At 32.8% G+C, this 17322-nt stretch overlaps 4 protein-coding genes across 4 annotated transcripts; 2 read left to right on the forward strand and 2 right to left on the reverse strand.

The window, feature by feature from the left end:
- Nucleotides 1-2266: 2266 nt before the first annotated feature.
- Nucleotides 2267-2967, reverse strand: LOC106332304 (17.6 kDa class II heat shock protein-like). The gene has a single exon (XM_013770772.1). The coding sequence runs from the start codon at nt 2874-2876 to the stop codon at nt 2412-2414; it is 465 nt and encodes a 154-aa protein (XP_013626226.1). The 5' UTR covers nt 2877-2967; the 3' UTR covers nt 2267-2411.
- A 447-nt stretch (nt 2968-3414) lies between these two features.
- Nucleotides 3415-5803, forward strand: LOC106331387 (omega-amidase,chloroplastic). The gene is made up of 10 exons (XM_013769728.1): nt 3415-3709; nt 3783-3899; nt 3965-4189; nt 4426-4519; nt 4759-4833; nt 4950-5028; nt 5127-5142; nt 5227-5307; nt 5381-5463; nt 5551-5803. Exons 1-10 carry the CDS (start codon nt 3455-3457, stop codon nt 5627-5629), a joined length of 1104 nt encoding a protein of 367 aa, XP_013625182.1. The 5' UTR covers nt 3415-3454; the 3' UTR covers nt 5630-5803.
- A 1272-nt stretch (nt 5804-7075) lies between these two features.
- On the forward strand, nt 7076-8356 carry LOC106331588. The gene has a single exon (XM_013769975.1). It carries the CDS (start codon nt 7212-7214, stop codon nt 8193-8195), a length of 984 nt encoding a protein of 327 aa, XP_013625429.1. The 5' UTR covers nt 7076-7211; the 3' UTR covers nt 8196-8356.
- Nucleotides 8357-10594: 2238 nt separating this feature from the next.
- Nucleotides 10595-11065, reverse strand: LOC106329644. Its single transcript, XM_013768329.1, has one exon. The coding sequence runs from the start codon at nt 11063-11065 to the stop codon at nt 10595-10597; it is 471 nt and encodes a 156-aa protein (XP_013623783.1).
- Between the last annotated feature and the right edge of the window lie 6257 nt (nt 11066-17322).

Here is a 17322-nt window from a genome sequence, read left to right on the forward strand (position 1 = left end):
AACACGCAAGTTGACTTTACTTGTCTTTTCCAGTATTTATTTTAATTATTTTTATTTTCTAGTACTCGTTTTATTCTTGTTTAGGCTTTAATTTAATTTATACATAAAATGCAGGACCAGCTTTTTCTACTTTACTAGAACAATTACAAAATTAAATTTTAAATAGTAGAAGTATTTTTTATAAATATATATTATTAATCAATCCGTAAATATCTGATTAATCAGATTCGGTTACAAGTTAGTTTTGAACAAAAATTTCTAAATCATTTAAAAAATAGTAGAAGTTATTGAACCAACACAAGTGATCTGTGAAGTTTCTCACAATTGCTTATTTGAGATACGGATTCTCGGTTTCTTCTTTTACATTATTTTTTAATGATGAAATACTATAAGAGAACTCACCATTCGAAATACTCTTTTGGGTGATTCGAATTTGGAAGCAAACTAGTATGTGAATACGTTTCTTTAAGTTGGCTAAATTGGGAAGCAAGCTACTTTGATCATGATCGAGCCAATAAAATACTTTTCAACTAGATTTGCGTGCTTCGTGCTATTCAAAGAGAATTATTGACCACGTTTTTACTCTATTCTTTTTAACACTAGTGTAGCATGCCTGATGAAGGACTCTAGACATCAATTTCCTATTGAATTTTTTGTCAAACTCAATAATTATTTTGGCAATTTATAAAATTTAAATGTAAAATGACAAATTAAACATTAATCACAGTAGGCTCTGCGTGAAATTTCTAAAGTGACGAATATAAAAGCACTAATTTTGGAAATTAATCTTAAAAATAACTGATATGTTTGAAGAATGATTTTGTGAATAGTGGTGATAAAAATAATCTAGTGAATATTTGTGTGTGTGTTTTTATACACCACATGAACCACCAAGTTATGTATGTGCTATTTAACATATAGACTAACTATAAAAGGTAGCTATAGTTATGAATTAAATATGTTCTGCTGCTTTTTTTTTTTTTTTTATTAACTCTGGTATCTGGACAGCCACATTCTCAACTATTCTTCGAAAGGAGTCCAGTGCCCCAACGGAAAGGATGTTAAATCCGTTGTGGTCAAGGCTCGAACCCGGGTGGCGGACAGTACAGCTGTACCTCCACTTCCTTTACCACCAAGCTACGAGCGCTTGGTTACGTTCGGCTACTTGGCAATGTGAACTAACATTTTTAAATGGTAGTCACAATTTTTATATTCTTACATACTAATATCTTCTACCTTATTTATAAATTGAAATAGTTTGTGTTTACATCATATTACTTTGTTTGTTATACACTTGTGGAGTAGATGTGAACACACATATCTCGTGAAGGAATCGAACATTCGCAATTTTTTTTTTTAATTTTTACATACTAATATCTTTTACGTTATTTATAAACTGAGATTGTTTGTGTTTACATCATATTACACTCGTGGAGTAGGTGTGAACACGCATATCTTACGAAGGAACCGAATAATGTTTATTAAGATCTCAAAGGTATGAGAGGAAAGAGTGTGAACACGTAAAGGAAGTATCGGACACATTAGGTGGCCGATGCAGACTTTTGGTCCCACGCTTTTGTTTCTTTTTCCTTTTTGTGTTTAGTTCAGTTCCCAAATGAAGGCACTAGTCATGAGGCCAATCTCCTAGTTTTTAGTTGTTTATTCATGCATCTTACATAGTGGCCTCTTCCATTCACATGTTTGTTTAATCAGAAATCACACATCATTGTTTTTAATCATGAATCACACATGTTTTCTAATCTAAATAAAACAATAACGCAATTGACCATGCATTTTATTTAAATAACTCAATGTTTCGAAATTCGAACATAAGTAGTTCTTGTTAGTTTGCCCTTATCATGTGATTCGAGAAACAAAAGAGAAATTCTAAACTAATTTTCTTCAGTGGTTTTAGCCATCAACTTGTTCTATATCCTGATGCGTCGCTATGAGCACTACATGCATTTGAAATATACCTGCTATTCTCTACATCAGACTCGTAATTAGAAAGTTTTTTTAGGTAGATGATAAACAATAAAAATATCTGCATCGGATCTTTAAAAATGCAAAAAAAAGCAAGACATGTGACACGACATCTAATGCCTACATGCAGATGAATAGATGATCATCCAACTCACAGCCTCACAGACTTGCCATGTAGAATTGTAAGAAAAGTCTTAGAAGATTAACAAACTGGTTAGATTTATGATTTATCTAAGGGGCTAAATAGTCGTCTGGATTTCACTGTGACCTCCAACAAGAAAAATAATTTTAAAACGGAGAAACAACTTTTATTTAATCATAAACCACAACACTCAGGCTCTTACATTCCGATCACACTCAACCCGCAAATCAGACAAAACATTATCATGAAACAAACATTGCCATGAACAGAATGGAAATACGGAAACTTAACCAACTTGGACCTGAATAGTCTTTGGCTTCTTAGGCTCAGGAGGAGGAAGCTTCTGAACTGTCACCTTCAGTACACCATCATGACAAACAGCAGAGATCTTCTCCAAGTCAGCATTCTCAGGCAACTGAAACTTCCTCATGAACTTCCCCATTCTCCTCTCCATCCTCACATACTTCACACCCTCGTTCTCCTTGTTCTCTCTCTGCTTCTCCCCGCTCACCACAAGCACATTCTCGTTCTCCACCTGAACCTTGATATCCTCTCCTTTGATTCCAGGCATGTCCACCACGAAAACATATGAGCTAGGGTGCTCGATCACGTCAGCTGGTGTAGCCGCCATTGCCTTTGCGTCCCGCATGTAAGCTCTTGAAGGATTGTTGCGGCTCTTCTCGTTGTGCTCTTCGGGAACTTCTAGCATGTCTTCGAGGATTGAGACTATCGGAAACCTTACAAATTCCATTGTTCAAACTTCTTGTTTTGCTTTCTTGATGACTTGACTTTGATTCTTGCTTTTTGTTTTCGTTGATGGAGATTGTTTGAGATTCATGTCATTTAAATAGGGAGTGCAGAGATTTTTCTAGAGAGATGTAGACAGAGTGAACAGTTCGGTCTGATAATTTTCAGTTTGAAGTTCCAGAAGCGTCTTGATCGTTCTCTGAAATTGTAACACGTTTTAAACAAACGTGGGCCATCTCTAGCTATGTGGGCTTTTAAATCAGGCCTACTAAGGCCCATCGTTTACTCAAAATTGAAAAATTCAATTTATCCGGTTTGGTACAACTTTCGAATCATTGAACGAACCATAGTTGGAAAAACCTAACAAATGCCAATAAATTTTGCACAATTTGTGATAATTAAAACGATTTTTCAGGTATTAATCTTGTAAACTCATTTTAAACCGCACTGCGTGTTTCTAATTGAACGGGTTAAGTAATGATAAAAAAAAACGGTCGAACCGGAACCGTACATTTGTAACACAACATTAGTTTGCTTTTTGTCATCTGTCTGAATCATCATAAACTAAAGTGAAAACGCAAAATGAAGTCAGCAGTTTCATCGTCACTCTTCTTCCATTCGAAGAATCTTTTAAAACCTAATCCTCTTTCTCGTCTCGAATCCGTTTGTCTCCCTAAACCATCACGAAGATCGATCGTGAAACTCCCATCGTCGTCAACATCAGGTTTAAGATCCATCTCCTCCTCCTCCTCCTCCTCCTCCATGGCATCCTCTTTCAAACCTGAACAAGCCAGAGTTCCCTCTGCTCTTCCCCTCCCAGCTCCTCCGTTGACCAAAGTTAGCTCCTTTTAAAATTTCTTCTAGTTTTCGATTAAATTCGTGATCTGATTGATAAATTATGGAATTGTAGTTCAACATCGGATTGTGTCAGCTATCTGTGACGGCTGACAAATCAAGAAACATCTCTCACGCCAAAAACGCTATTGAAGAAGCTGCTTCCAAGGGAGCTAAGCTTGTTCTCTTGCCCGTAAGTTAAGAGAAAGTAGAAAGCTTTTAGTGATCTCTTCTTCTTCTCATGGGTTTTGTTTTCAGGAGATTTGGAACAGTCCGTATTCAAATGATAGTTTCCCGGTTTACGCGGAAGAGATTGATGCAGGTGGTGATGCTTCTCCTTCAACCGCAATGCTTTCCGAAGTTTCTAAACGTCTCAAGATCACTATCATTGGTGGCTCTATCCCCGAAAGAGTCGGGGATCGTTTGTATAACACTTGCTGTGTCTTTGGTTCTGATGGTGAGCTCAAAGCTAAGCATCGAAAGGTTTGAACTTTCATCTCAAAACTTCCTTGTTTAGGCAATAGAATCTCTGTTAAAAGGATGCTAAAGCTCACTCCTAAAATATCAATTCATTAATACATAATCAGTAATAAGAATAATGTGTTAGTTTAGTTATGTTCTGGACCGACTTATAGGGAGATATGGTCTTGAGCGAGCATGTTTATATTGTCGGTTCTCAGAACATCTTGTTCTTGGTTGTTTGTGACTTGTGCCTACAGATACATTTATTTGATATAGACATTCCCGGGAAGATCACCTTCATGGAATCAAAGACTCTCACTGCCGGAGAGACACCAACAATCGTTGACACAGGTTTCATTCTGGTTCTGCCAAATTTCTTTGTCATATGGATCTTTTATAAACTTATTATTCTAGTATCTAAAAAATAATTGACAATAAAATTTGGGGTACTCTTGGCTCAATAATGGTGAAATTATTCTTTTTTCATATAGAGAAGAACTTGTTCCCATCACCTCTCACTTTCTAGTTTATAGTAGAAATCTCCAGTGCATTGCAGCGCCTGAGAGTACTGGTTTTGTTGATTGTTGCAGATGTGGGGCGTATTGGAATAGGCATCTGCTATGACATCCGATTCCAGGAGCTAGCTATGATATATGCTGCAAGAGGTGAACTCTCTTATATATTATATGCTTTATCCAAATGGTCTTTTTTTCTCGACTCCCATTAAAGAACCTCATCATCATCATCATCATCTACTACATGCTTGTTCTATTACTTTCAGGGGCTCATTTGCTGTGCTATCCAGGAGCATTTAACATGACAACTGGACCTCTCCATTGGGAACTACTACAAAGAGCAAGGTACATTTTCACAGTCTCCTACTTTATGAAAACTTGCTTGGTGTTGTTAGTAATGAGTGAATCACAAGGCTGACTCGATCTGTTTTGTTTCATTTCAGGGCTACGGATAATCAGGTACTTTCTTCTGCTCTCTGGGAGTTTTATCTTATCGATAATCATTGGAGCATTTGATAGAACTACATATGCTGTTTTATCCAGTTATATGTGGCGACATGCTCACCTGCCAGAGATTCAGGAGCTGGCTACACTGCTTGGGGACACTCTACACTCATTGGGCCTGTAAGCATACTAACCCTTTTCCATGCTAGTTGTTTGGTAATGAAGCTTCACTAAACTCGTAAACATTTGACAGTTTGGAGAAGTTCTAGCGACGACTGAGCATGAGGAAGCAATCATCATAGCAGAGATTGATTACTCTATTCTTGAACAACGAAGGTACTCCACAAGAAGAGTACCGCTAACTTTCTTGATTTTTTTTTTTTGGTTTATCCGCTAATTGAATCTCGGTTATGATTATGTTAGGACAAGTCTTCCACTGAATAAACAGCGGAGGGGAGATCTTTACCAGCTCGTAGACGTACACCGCCTGAACTCTAAATGAATGCAGCAGAGAGTGTGTGTACGTACATCTTGAGATGTTGTCTTTAGATTGTGAGTTTCTTGGTTACGTGCAACTTCTTAGAGGTTATTTCTCTGCAACTTTGTAGAGATGAAATAAATAAAAACTTGATGCTTGTGTTTAAATTAATCGAAATAAATGACTTGTTCTCAAAGTTATATCATCTCCACCCCACTTGTCATGTCGACTATTGATCTAAGCTTATGCTGACTGTTCATAAACTTTAAATGCATATTGTGACCACCATATCGTCGTATATGATAAACCATTCATTCCTACCGAATTGGATAAAAAAGAGACATGAAAACGATATTACATAAGATTTTGTCAGACTGTACATACTTTGAATTTTAGATGATCCGTGAACTGATGGTTGAATGATAAAATGACGGGACGATAGAATGTAGTTATAGCGAGGGAGCTTATAGAACAATCACAGTGTGGTCTCGTCTTTGGAGGAGACACGGCCCAAACCTATAGAGTAGAGTGGTCCATTCCTCTATAACCCGTCCGTGAAAGAACAAATGCCGTACGCATGGAGTGAGGAGGCCCACACGTGCGAGGGGTCCCATATGGGGAGAACAACAACAATGGTTCACGTGGCAGGTCACGTGTGGGAGCCCCACACAGACACCAGTTCAGAGAGGTTCACCGCGTGAATGAATGAATGAATGAATCTTTCTTTTTCTTTTTGTGTCAGTTATTGTCTCTCCCTGAGGCCTGAGCAACTCATTCTCTGACTCCCCCGTGCCATTATCTTTCCTTTTAATAGTATGTTTCTCACACTGTGTGAGTCTCACACATCCCTAAAACTTAACAGTTGTATCCATTAGCTGACAAAAAAAAAACAGTTGTATCCATCCTAACTAAGATTCATTTCCATTGAAAATTAGATTGCAAGGTTACTTTTATTTTGCAAATTGAGCATTCGTACTTTTTCAACAGCATTCATCTACCATATTTTAATGTGGATAATGCCACAACAATGACATTGATACATTTATCAATTATCTATGTCACTGTAGTAAACTATATAACATTGTCTAGCAAACTTGATCATATAAAATGAAAAGAACATAGACCGAAGTGTGACAAAGATATAGGATGGAAACAAGAAGACATACAAGTGTTTTTAACAACAAAAGAAAGACACAAGTGTTGATGAAACGAGGAACAGCCAAGGAACAAGAAAGGAAGGAAGCATGTGAGAGAACTGAAAAAGACGCAAAACAGGTACAGTTCCTTAACCTGTCCTTGTCTAGACAACTCCAACCAATGAGCAATGTGGGTGTAGTAGAGAGTTCCTATGCTTAAAGTTAAACACGCACATGATCGTTTAATTAAATCATTAAGAGCTTGCTAAATGAACACCGCACTAGCGTGGTCCATCTGGTTAAGTATACGTGAAGAACACGCGCCGAGATCGCCAGTTATATATAAGTCCTCTCTGTGTTCTCTCTCATTCGTCGTCTTCCTCTATAACATCCGACAAAGAAGAAGAAAAACACCAAAACAGTTAAGACGTTATCTCTTTCTTCTTTTGTCTTCTCCTTCAGAACAAATCATGCATAGATCCGAAGCACAGTCCAGAAACCCGTCATTCTCCTCCACTCTCCTCGATGAAATCTACAATTCCATCGATCCCAAAACCAAAAAGACTCAACCTTTTGTCGGCTCTGTTAAGAAACAGAGCATCAGCGTAACCAGATCAGTTCCTGACCGGAAACTCCACCAAGATCGGTTCTTTGGCTCTGCATCCTCTTCCTCTGATTCCAACTCAAGTATTTTCTCATCTTCCGATACCGAACTAAGTCATGGTACTAAGAAGATAACTTCTTCAAGGCCGTTATGTTTCGGTCCATCTAAGACAAAACAGAGTAAAACAGAGGACAAAGCTCTGTTTCACCAAAACAGAGCAACCCGAGTGTTTCACGACTACGATTACGCCTCAAGTAATCAGAAGAAGCTCAAAACTCCATCTTCACCTGGAGTACGAATCGTTAACTTCATCAATGCCTTGTTCAGCAAACAATCAACGGCGGGTAAGAGATATCCGAGGAAGACGAGCTACGAAGAGACTGCATTCTCTAGAAAACCAACTGATTATTACTATCCATCTACGACGTGTTCTTCAGCTTCTTCCTTCTCCAGGTCTTGTCTGAACAAACGCTCCGAGAAATCATCCGACAGTACCAAGCCAAGCGTTAGATTCTCTCCGGTCAATGTGATCGTCCCTGAGATTGAAGAAGAAGACTATCTCAGCAGCGGCTATGTTAGAAAGTCGGTGAAGAAGAATGTGGAAGATGGAGTGAGGAGATCAGTGGAGGAGATTGCGAGAGAGTTTTTGAGAGATTACCACAAGAAACATGAAAACAGTTTGGTCAAGAATAATAATGATCTCGAGGATTATGAAGATGAAGATGATGATGGTGCAAGTGATTCGAGCTCGGATTTGTTTCAGCTGGATTTAGTTGGAACTCATCATCATAATCTGTACCAAGATGAACTTCCTGTGTATGAAACCACTTTTGCTGGTTTGATATTGTGAAGCTTTTGTTACTTTTTCTTTAGGTTTTTCGGTTTTATTTTAAAGTTTTTGTACCATGGTGATTGTTTCTCCACATCTGTGTTTGGTTTTTGTAACTATATGTTGTGTTATAAATTTTGTGCTTGTGAAACTATAATCGGATCATATTTCTTATAACTTCATTTTACCTTTTTTACTGTTCTGTTGACTATTTAAGGTAAGATAATACAGTATGTAATATGCCCTTTTAAAAAAGATAAATATATAATATTAAAAAATTAACTATTTCCCTTCACATCTAGACCAAAAAAAAAAGCTTCAACTATTTCTAGTTTTCTACCTGACATAATGGTTAGGTTTAGATGTACAGTAGTTCAATATGCCTTTGTTCTGTTCATAAGCCAAAGATCGGGTATGATGGAACACTCTTATTGAGATCAAAAACATCTCAACTTTTACATTACATGTATGTATTGAAACAAATGGCATTGTAAAAGTAGAGAATTTTGAGTTTCAAGTCCGGTCCTGACCACAATCAAATGAAACATTAGTTTTGAATCTTCAAATATTTAAGAGTCAAATTTTAGCAACAAATGGCTAAAATATATTTAAGAATCAATATATATATATATATATATATATATATATATATATAAATATAATCTCAAATTGATAGAAAAATATATTTTTAAAAATAAATTGTTATGGTCCCTAAAATTCTATCGCGGTCCAGTGACATTAACGAAAATGATCCGTTACGTGCACATATAAATGATTTGTGGAGGATAATATGATACTAGTAATTGTTAGTGGTTGATGATCTCAAAGCTACCAACTTACTCTTTTCCTATGTATCTATCACATGCTTTTTTTTTGTAAACTATCTATCACATGCTTTAAATCCAAATTTTCATCAATGCAAACACTTTTAGGTGATTTTAAGTTTAAGCCATTATGAAAATCTATTATGATGTTCTTTTTTTCCCTTAGATCAAACGCGTGAAACCGAGATCATCGCTGGAGTAGTTGGAAATGAATTAATTAAGTCAGTATTTAAAAAATCTCACGTACTATGTAGTAAAAACTGTATAGTTATTTTAGTTACCTGGGAGACTTTCTATATAGTTTGAATATAAACTTCAACTTCAACTCTCCAACTATAAATAATCATGTATACTAAAGTAACACACGCATATATTTAAGATACATAAAGCGTGTCAATTCATAAAACATAGAATCGATGATATGTGAAAGTGTTTGTTATGTATAAAAAGAAAAAAAAAAGTCAAGAAATTCGATATCCAAATGAGAAGCAAAGGGTGATTTAAGCTGCTATCGTGAATGGACATATTAAAGTTTAATTAATTTGCAAAAAAATGAAGAAAGAAAGTGTAATTTTAAAATAAAGTGAGAGTGTTGTAACGATTGATGAACATGAAGTACTGATGCTTCAATTGGAACAGAGAAAGTCGAGAGCTTTTGCTTTACTTCTCCTTTTTTCACTTTGATCATCTTTAAAAGTTTCGATTACAACCTTCCTCATTACTTCTCTCAACAACAAAAGCTAATTTACATAAATAAATATATATCACACGCACGGTTGCAGCTTCACTATCCATACTCCAAACATGCATGTCGCAGATTTACTTGTGTTTTGCTTCCTCATATTAAATATTCTTCGCCTCAAATACATGCATGGTTCTGTGTTGCCAGTGGGCTCATCATAACACTGTTGAGATTTTGCATGGCCCAGAGATGAACGGATTCTTGACAAGGCTTCCAAATTACAGTGCTGTATCAGCGATTCTGGTAATTCTAATATTAATTTAAGGTAAAACTATCCAAATCAAAGTAAAATATTTTATGGTAGATGTCCGAATTTTCAATTCACAATATATTCTAAAAATGTATTTCTTTAAATTTAGAAAGACTTAATTTATTTGATTACATACATTATAAAAATTGATTAAGATGACATCTAATCGTTTAGGTAGGCGCTAAATCATTTATAAGTGAAACCAATATTCTACTGTGATTTTGAAATATATTGGTCTAGACATCATTTAGGTGTTCGAATAGAAGATAATCTTTTACAAAGCATCTAATTATCATCTAACGATTTTTTTTTTTTGAATATTGATTACACAAACAATTCGCTGGCCAATTTCATTTCCTATTAATGTTTAACACACTGCCATACATGTTTTTCTTCATAATTACGCATAAACGTAAATCCAAGTTGAAATGATCTAAATGAAATAAATGATTATATTTAATTAATTGATATATTTCGTATCTTATATTTTGTTTCCTTGTCTTTCCCAAACGATTATGAAACATTCATTCTTTATTAAAAAAATCGCGCAACACAAGAAAATAAAAAGTTAAAAAAGCACACGAATAATAATAATAAGACAAAACTATTGTTTTGGATCGCCGTTCCAATAATAACATATATCAAAAGCATCAGTTACTTCGTTGAACCTGCATGGCCCATCTTTGCTTATATCCCAGAAACAGTAGATACAAGGAATACCCCTATGAACACCATCTCTGATATCATCGTATATATAAAAGTGTGTTGAGTGTCCTCGAGGCCATGTGAAATGACAGTAAAATACTGTCGTCCCCCAAATATTTGGTCTAAACGTAAATGACCAAGACTTATTCGGAGCTAGTATTTTGAGACCGAGATTGTCGTCTGGGGACTTACAGTGGAGGTTTAATATCGAACCATCACCGAGGCGATTTGTTATCCTCACTATTGATTTGAGAGTAGAGATATTTGGATGAACATCTGAAGCAATGGTTTCAGCTTGTAAGAGAGATATTTGGATGAGTAGAGATATTATCATTACCACAAGAACTTGTGTTCTTTGGATATTTGCCATTTCTTTAAGAATTGAATGTTGTGAATGATCTTTGTTTCTTTTGCATTGATATATATAACAACTCTTCGATGAGATGTACATGAGGACATTGATTCTGTTCCAATTTAGAATTGGTTGAATACATTGTATTGTGTTACAAAAAAACATTGTATTGAATCAAAGGAATATTCACGGTTTATTAGATTTTGAACAGGGTTTTCAAAGTGTATAAATTTTTTTTTTGACCAAAAATTTATTGAATATAATTATAAATTTTGTACTTGTACTTTTACTTTGTATGCATAATTTATTTTAATAATATTATGTATGTTAAATATTAGAGTTTTGAGAAGAATTATGATGTTCATTAACATATTTGTGCGTTTAGAATACATTTAACTAGATCTTGACCCGCCCGACCGGACGGATATTTATTTTATGTTTTTAGTTTTTTTGTTTATATTAAATGATTTATTTGTAATATTTAAACATAAATTTATATTAAAAATTAATCTTTCCAGTTATAAATAAATTAAAATTAAAAGTTTAATAAAACATTCTGATATAAATTTTATCCTAGTTAAAATAATATAGAGGTGAGTCATAATTTTTTCCAATTCCAAAATCTTAGCATCCCTTAACATCAAAGAAAATAAATTTATAAATACATAAAATAAATAAACATATTTGGAACTATAATTTCTATTAAAATAAATTTGTTAAAGAAAAATAATTTTGCGATATTGTTGTTTATTTCTAGAGCTTGACCCGTGACCGTATAAATATTTGCTCTCACTTAAATTTTTTTCTTTGTACTAATGGTATAATATATATATATATATATATATATATAGTTTCAAATTAAAATGAATTACATAATTGTTAATATAAAATTTTAAAACATAACAATTTTATTTATTACTTTGAATAATTATATTTTGTGATTTTAAATGTCTATTATATCACAATGTATCTTATAAAAAACCCAATATTATATGAATAAACTATTTTATATTTTATTTATATGTTATATAAATTGATTATGATGTGTAATTTTTTATTTTGTTATTTATTACTAACAAATATTAAAGATATTTAATATGTTAATATGAAATATATTAGGAAATATTTTGGTTAAGATTTGATTAAGGAAATCTATTATTTAAATTAGGAAAATACATTAAGAAAAGACAAGTATACTTAAATTATTTAAGTTCAATAAATATCTCAATGGCATTCTAATGTAAATAAATGGTAAAATTAAGGGGTATCTCTATTTTGTACTTCTCTTTTTTTAATATAGATAGATGAAACAAATGATTGTTTATGTATGCTAACTGTTAGAATTTTGAGAAGAATTATGATGTGCATTAATAATCCTTATACATATTTGTGTGTTTTGAATACATTTATTGAAACAAAGTAATACTATTAATGGTTTATGGTTGAAAAATGAAAATCAATATTTACGCATTGTCCATTCAAAGCTGGATTAGTCTTATATTTACGCAAGGTTTGCAATATGGATTTCAATCTAACTTTAAACTTTGGTTCAATGTGTTCCGTTTATTTCTAAAAACTTTCTTTGCATCACAAGAAAATAATAATAATAATAAGAAAACCTATTCTTTCTGATCGCCGTTCCAATTATAACATATATCAAAGAGATTAGCATGTACATGCATGACAACATTAGATTTCGCTTCCAAAATATAATTGATTGAATACGTTTTTTGGTCAACTTGTTGAATACGTTTTTTCTAAGGGTTTTTAGTGATAAATCTCCTCAACTAAAGATTTTTTCGTAAAAAATCCCTCCAACTTATTATCTTCTAATTTAACCCCTCAAATTCTATTCCGTTAGATTTTGTTACCTTCTTCCATCTATTGTTCTGTTATTTATGGACGTATACCGTTTACACACAAACGCATAGTTTCATTTTAGTGATAAATCCTCCCAATTAAATTTTTTTCATAGAAAATCCCCTTAACTTGTTATTTTGTAATTTAACCTCTCAAGTTCTATTATGTTAGATTTTGTTACCTCCATCTATTTTTCCATTATTTATAAACGTATACCGTTTACACACAAACGCAGAGTTTCATTTAAACTATAAAACATGTTTTCTTTATTAAATGAAATAGAGCAGACAATGAATCTCAAAATCCCAAATCCAAAGTTAGGTATTTTAAAATAGCAATACAAAGACCATAAAAGACCATAAAACATTGAAAAAGACCATAAAACAGAACAATGATAAAGACAATGCTAATTTAGACAAAATTTAGTGTTGTCTGCTCTTTATTTATGGTCTTTTTCAATGCTCTGTTTTTATTAGGGATGGGCAAGAAAAACCCAAACAGAACCGATTCAAATCGAACGAACCGAAACGAAAACGATTCAAACCAAACTAAACTAATTATGGTTTACTTTGGTTGAAAAAAAAAATTCTAGAAACGAATTAACCAAACCAAACCGAATCTATAAAGTAACCGAAGTGCCACTCCTACAACTTATAATATTTATATTAGGTTCAAAGATAATAATTTAAAATAATAAAATTACATCTTTATGTTTGGTTTCACATTTAAATACAAAAAATTAATGATTTAGTGTCAAACGATGATTTATTTTATGTTATTCAAATTAAATTTTCATAACCAAACTAGAACAAAAATAAAAATCAACTCGACTAAACACGTTTAAAAAAGAAAACATGTTTTTTTTAGGTTTAAATGATACTTTGCGTTTGTGTGTAAACAGTATCTATTCATATATAAATAACATAACAATAGACCGAGGTAACAAAATCTAACATATTAGAACTTGAGGGGTTAAATTACAAGATAACAAGTTGAGGAGATTTTCTTCGAAAAATCTTTAGTTGGAGGGATTTATCAGTAAAATGAAACTTTGCGTAAACGATATCCGTCCATAAATAACGGAACAATAGAAGGGAGGGGGGGTAACAAAATCTAACGGAATAGAACTTGAGAGATTAAATTACAAGATAACAAGTTGGGGGTATTTTTTACGAAAAATATTTAGTTGAGAGGATTTATCACTAAAAACCCTTTTTCGAAACAAAGGAATATTCATGGTTTATGGTCAATATTAATATTAAAGTATTGTCAAATTAAAGTTGGATTACTCTTATTTAAGGTTTGCAATATGGATTCCAGTTGTTCGGATATTTTTTCTAAAAAATGTTATTTAAAATAAACAGTATCTTATATATATAAAGTAGAGTTGTGTTCTGCACACAACCCTACACCTCATCTACTAGCATAGGGCAAATTAAGCCACGTGGCAGCTATAAAAACATCGAACTAAAGTTTTTGTTTCTTTATCTGTGCTGGGATTTTTATTACTACTTCCGATTGAACTTTTAGAAAACATTAGGTCAAGTCCATACTAACAAGAGACTTGTCTTCTTAGCCTTTGATGTTAAAACCGACGAGTTTCTTGAACTACTTCAATACAATCATCACTTGCAAAAGCCTCAGTTTCTGTTCTGAGAACTTCTCTGTTGCCAAAGATCTAAACCTCTCACCTTTGGTAAAGCAGCCTGCTCTAGCTAACCGGTACAACACGTTGGTGAACAGCTGCCTCAAAGCCAACAATCTTGATGCTCACTTTCTTAAAGGTATGCTTGAATACTTCCAATCTCAAAATCAGTTCCTAGGTTTACATCACATCCGCATAGCCTCCAAGAGTGGTCACCTCCAAGGAAGGTACGTTTATGGGGTTCTCCTCAGTGGCGGAGCGACAACTTGGTGAGGGTGGTCATATGACCCATATGAAATTGTATCAAAATAAAATTTTCCTTGTATTTTACAGAATAGTTACTAAAAATTTATCTTATTGACCCATATAGCATATGTTTATTATGCATTTGACCCCTGTAAAAACCGAGCTGGCTCCGCCACTGGTTCTCCTCATGGCCATCGGCCACACTGAGAAAGAGGTGAAAATCATCAACAAAACTCACTGATGAGCAAGGTATTTCAGTGGTGGAAGATTGCCTGGCACATTTTCACCGCTCTCTGGAACGCCCCCTTCTTCACATGAAGGATATCTATGTGAGTTCAGTTCTGAAGATGTGGCCAGATCTAAACTGCCATCCTCAAGAGGGAGCGGACAACACAGTCTGCTCCAACTGTTTCCACTTCTTTTTGCTGACTAAATTCTACAAGATGATGCTGGGTTTCAATGATCTCCTGGATTAAAGAACATGCAATACCCCAAACGTTCTTGATTAGCGTTTACAGGTTCACGTTCTCCATTACCTTTTAATTTCTCATTTTGCATTTGTGGTATACCTTAAAGATTTATGTTGATCTTCAATTTGTAACCCTTGCTTTGTTCCACTTTCCATTTTAATTTTTTTACAAAAAACTTAAAAAATAATAGGAAAAAAAACCTTCATAGCTCCAACACACACTAAAACTATATTTTCTTCCCATGCCATGAAATATGAATGCTTATCACGATCGATTAAAAACTATAAGTTCCTTTTAGTATTAAAAAAAAAGAATCACTTATGTTTTAGGAATTTTCTTATTAACAAATTCCATATTGCTGTACAATCAAATGCAAAAAAAAAACATAATTGCTTGACAAACAAGTTAATACTCACACAACTTTGCCTAATAAAAAACCACACATATCCAGCAGACTTTTCCACATAGAAAGAAGACCTTAACCACAACGCACACAGCTAACTACTACATACAAAAACACAAGATTTTGATGTTTCAATCAAATAAAATATCTGAAACAAAATCTGTTGAATAATGATTACACAAACACACTGGCCAAATTTCATTTCATGTTGTTTAATACACTTCCATACATGTTTTTCTTCACAATTACAAACAAACATATATACAAATTGAAATGACTCAAATGATTATATTTAAATGGTATAGTTCGTATCTTGTATTTTATTTCTTTGTTTTTCCCAAACGATTATAAAACATTCATTCTTTACTAGAACTAGAGGCTGTGCCGGGCTACGCCGGGGTATTTATATATATATATAAAATTATCAGACGAACTTAAAACTATTTTAAGCCTTTTTCAAAAGATAAAAACTTAAAACTATTTTCTTTTGTATTGTTTTAAGAACAGTGATATGGAATTATTAAGGGAAAAAAAAATTTTAGAGCAAAAAAATGATAAATATGTCCCTTTAGACTAATATCATATACTTTATGTCCCATTAAGCTAATTATTTTCAAAATGACAATAATACCCTTAAAATTGTAATTTTTAAATATAATAAATAATGGGTTTGTTTTTTTTTGTTTTTTTTAAAAAATGACTTTTTCAAAATATGAAAGTGAATATTCCCAAATATTTTTTTTCCATATTTTTAGGAACTGATTTCTTATCCGTAGAATACAACTAATATGTAGAAATCGGTTTCTACATGTTTTTAGAATTATAGTAATGTGTAGATTTTGATTTCTACATGTTTTAGATATACTGTAAATCCGTAGAAGTCAGTTTCTACGTGTTTTAGATTTATATTAATGTGTAGATTTTGATTTCTAAAGATTTTAGATCGGTAAATTAATCACGGAATGTGTATTCTAAATATTTTTAGAATACTCTTATTTACGTAGATCACGTATTCTAAACATTGTAGATCCAATGAAAAAAGTGGATTTTGTTTTCTACTTCGTAGAATGTCATTTCTACTTTATTTAGAACAAAAATCGAAATTTATGATTTAAACATTTTTAGAACTGAAAAAAATACCCCTAAATTTATATAGGTATTTTATCAATAGTTACCATTTTTCCAAAAAAAAAATTGTTTGTAAAACTATTTATTAAATTTATTTTCAAAAATATTAAATGGTATTATAAGTAAAACTGACACAAAATATATATTAGTCTAAAAGAACATAGTTATCATTATTTTTCTCTAAAAAAACAATTTTCCCAATTATTAATTGGAACAATTCATCCTGGAGCAGTGTTGTTACATGGTGAGGTCCTGGGTTCGAGACTCACCTTATTATCTGTAATATTAATATATATATATATATATATAAATAATGGTGAAAAGGTTGAATATATAATTAATTAAAAATTAATTGTTATTCATTCATTTTGTTTGTTTGGATTTTTTTTTTTGAATTTTTTAAATCTACAAATAGTTAAATTAGTTTTTAATTTAAAAATCAACTAATATCTATGTTTTTTTTACTAACAATCAAATGGAGGAGTTCTCTGTATCATAAGTTACTGACACTATGCAACCCACA

The sequence above is a fragment of the Brassica oleracea genome, chromosome C3 (genome assembly GCF_000695525.1).
Source record: "Brassica oleracea var. oleracea cultivar TO1000 chromosome C3, BOL, whole genome shotgun sequence".
Taxonomy (NCBI): domain Eukaryota; kingdom Viridiplantae; phylum Streptophyta; class Magnoliopsida; order Brassicales; family Brassicaceae; genus Brassica; species Brassica oleracea.

What these genes read in the sequence shown, in the direction of transcription:
- LOC106332304 (XM_013770772.1), bottom strand. Translation starts at nt 2,876, where the DNA reads ATGGAATTTGTAAGGTTTCCGATAGTCTCAATCCTCGAAGACATGCTA.
- LOC106331387 (XM_013769728.1), top strand. Translation starts at nt 3,455, where the DNA reads ATGAAGTCAGCAGTTTCATCGTCACTCTTCTTCCATTCGAAGAATCTT. An exon ending in TCAAAGCTAAGCATCGAAAG is followed by an intron (nt 4,190 to 4,425) that starts GTTTGAACTTTC and finishes TTGTGCCTACAG; the next exon opens with ATACATTTATTTGATATAGA. An exon ending in TCTATTCTTGAACAACGAAG is followed by an intron (nt 5,464 to 5,550) that starts GTACTCCACAAG and finishes TGATTATGTTAG; the next exon opens with GACAAGTCTTCCACTGAATA.
- LOC106331588 (XM_013769975.1), top strand. Translation starts at nt 7,212, where the DNA reads ATGCATAGATCCGAAGCACAGTCCAGAAACCCGTCATTCTCCTCCACT.
- LOC106329644 (XM_013768329.1), bottom strand. Translation starts at nt 11,065, where the DNA reads ATGGCAAATATCCAAAGAACACAAGTTCTTGTGGTAATGATAATATCT.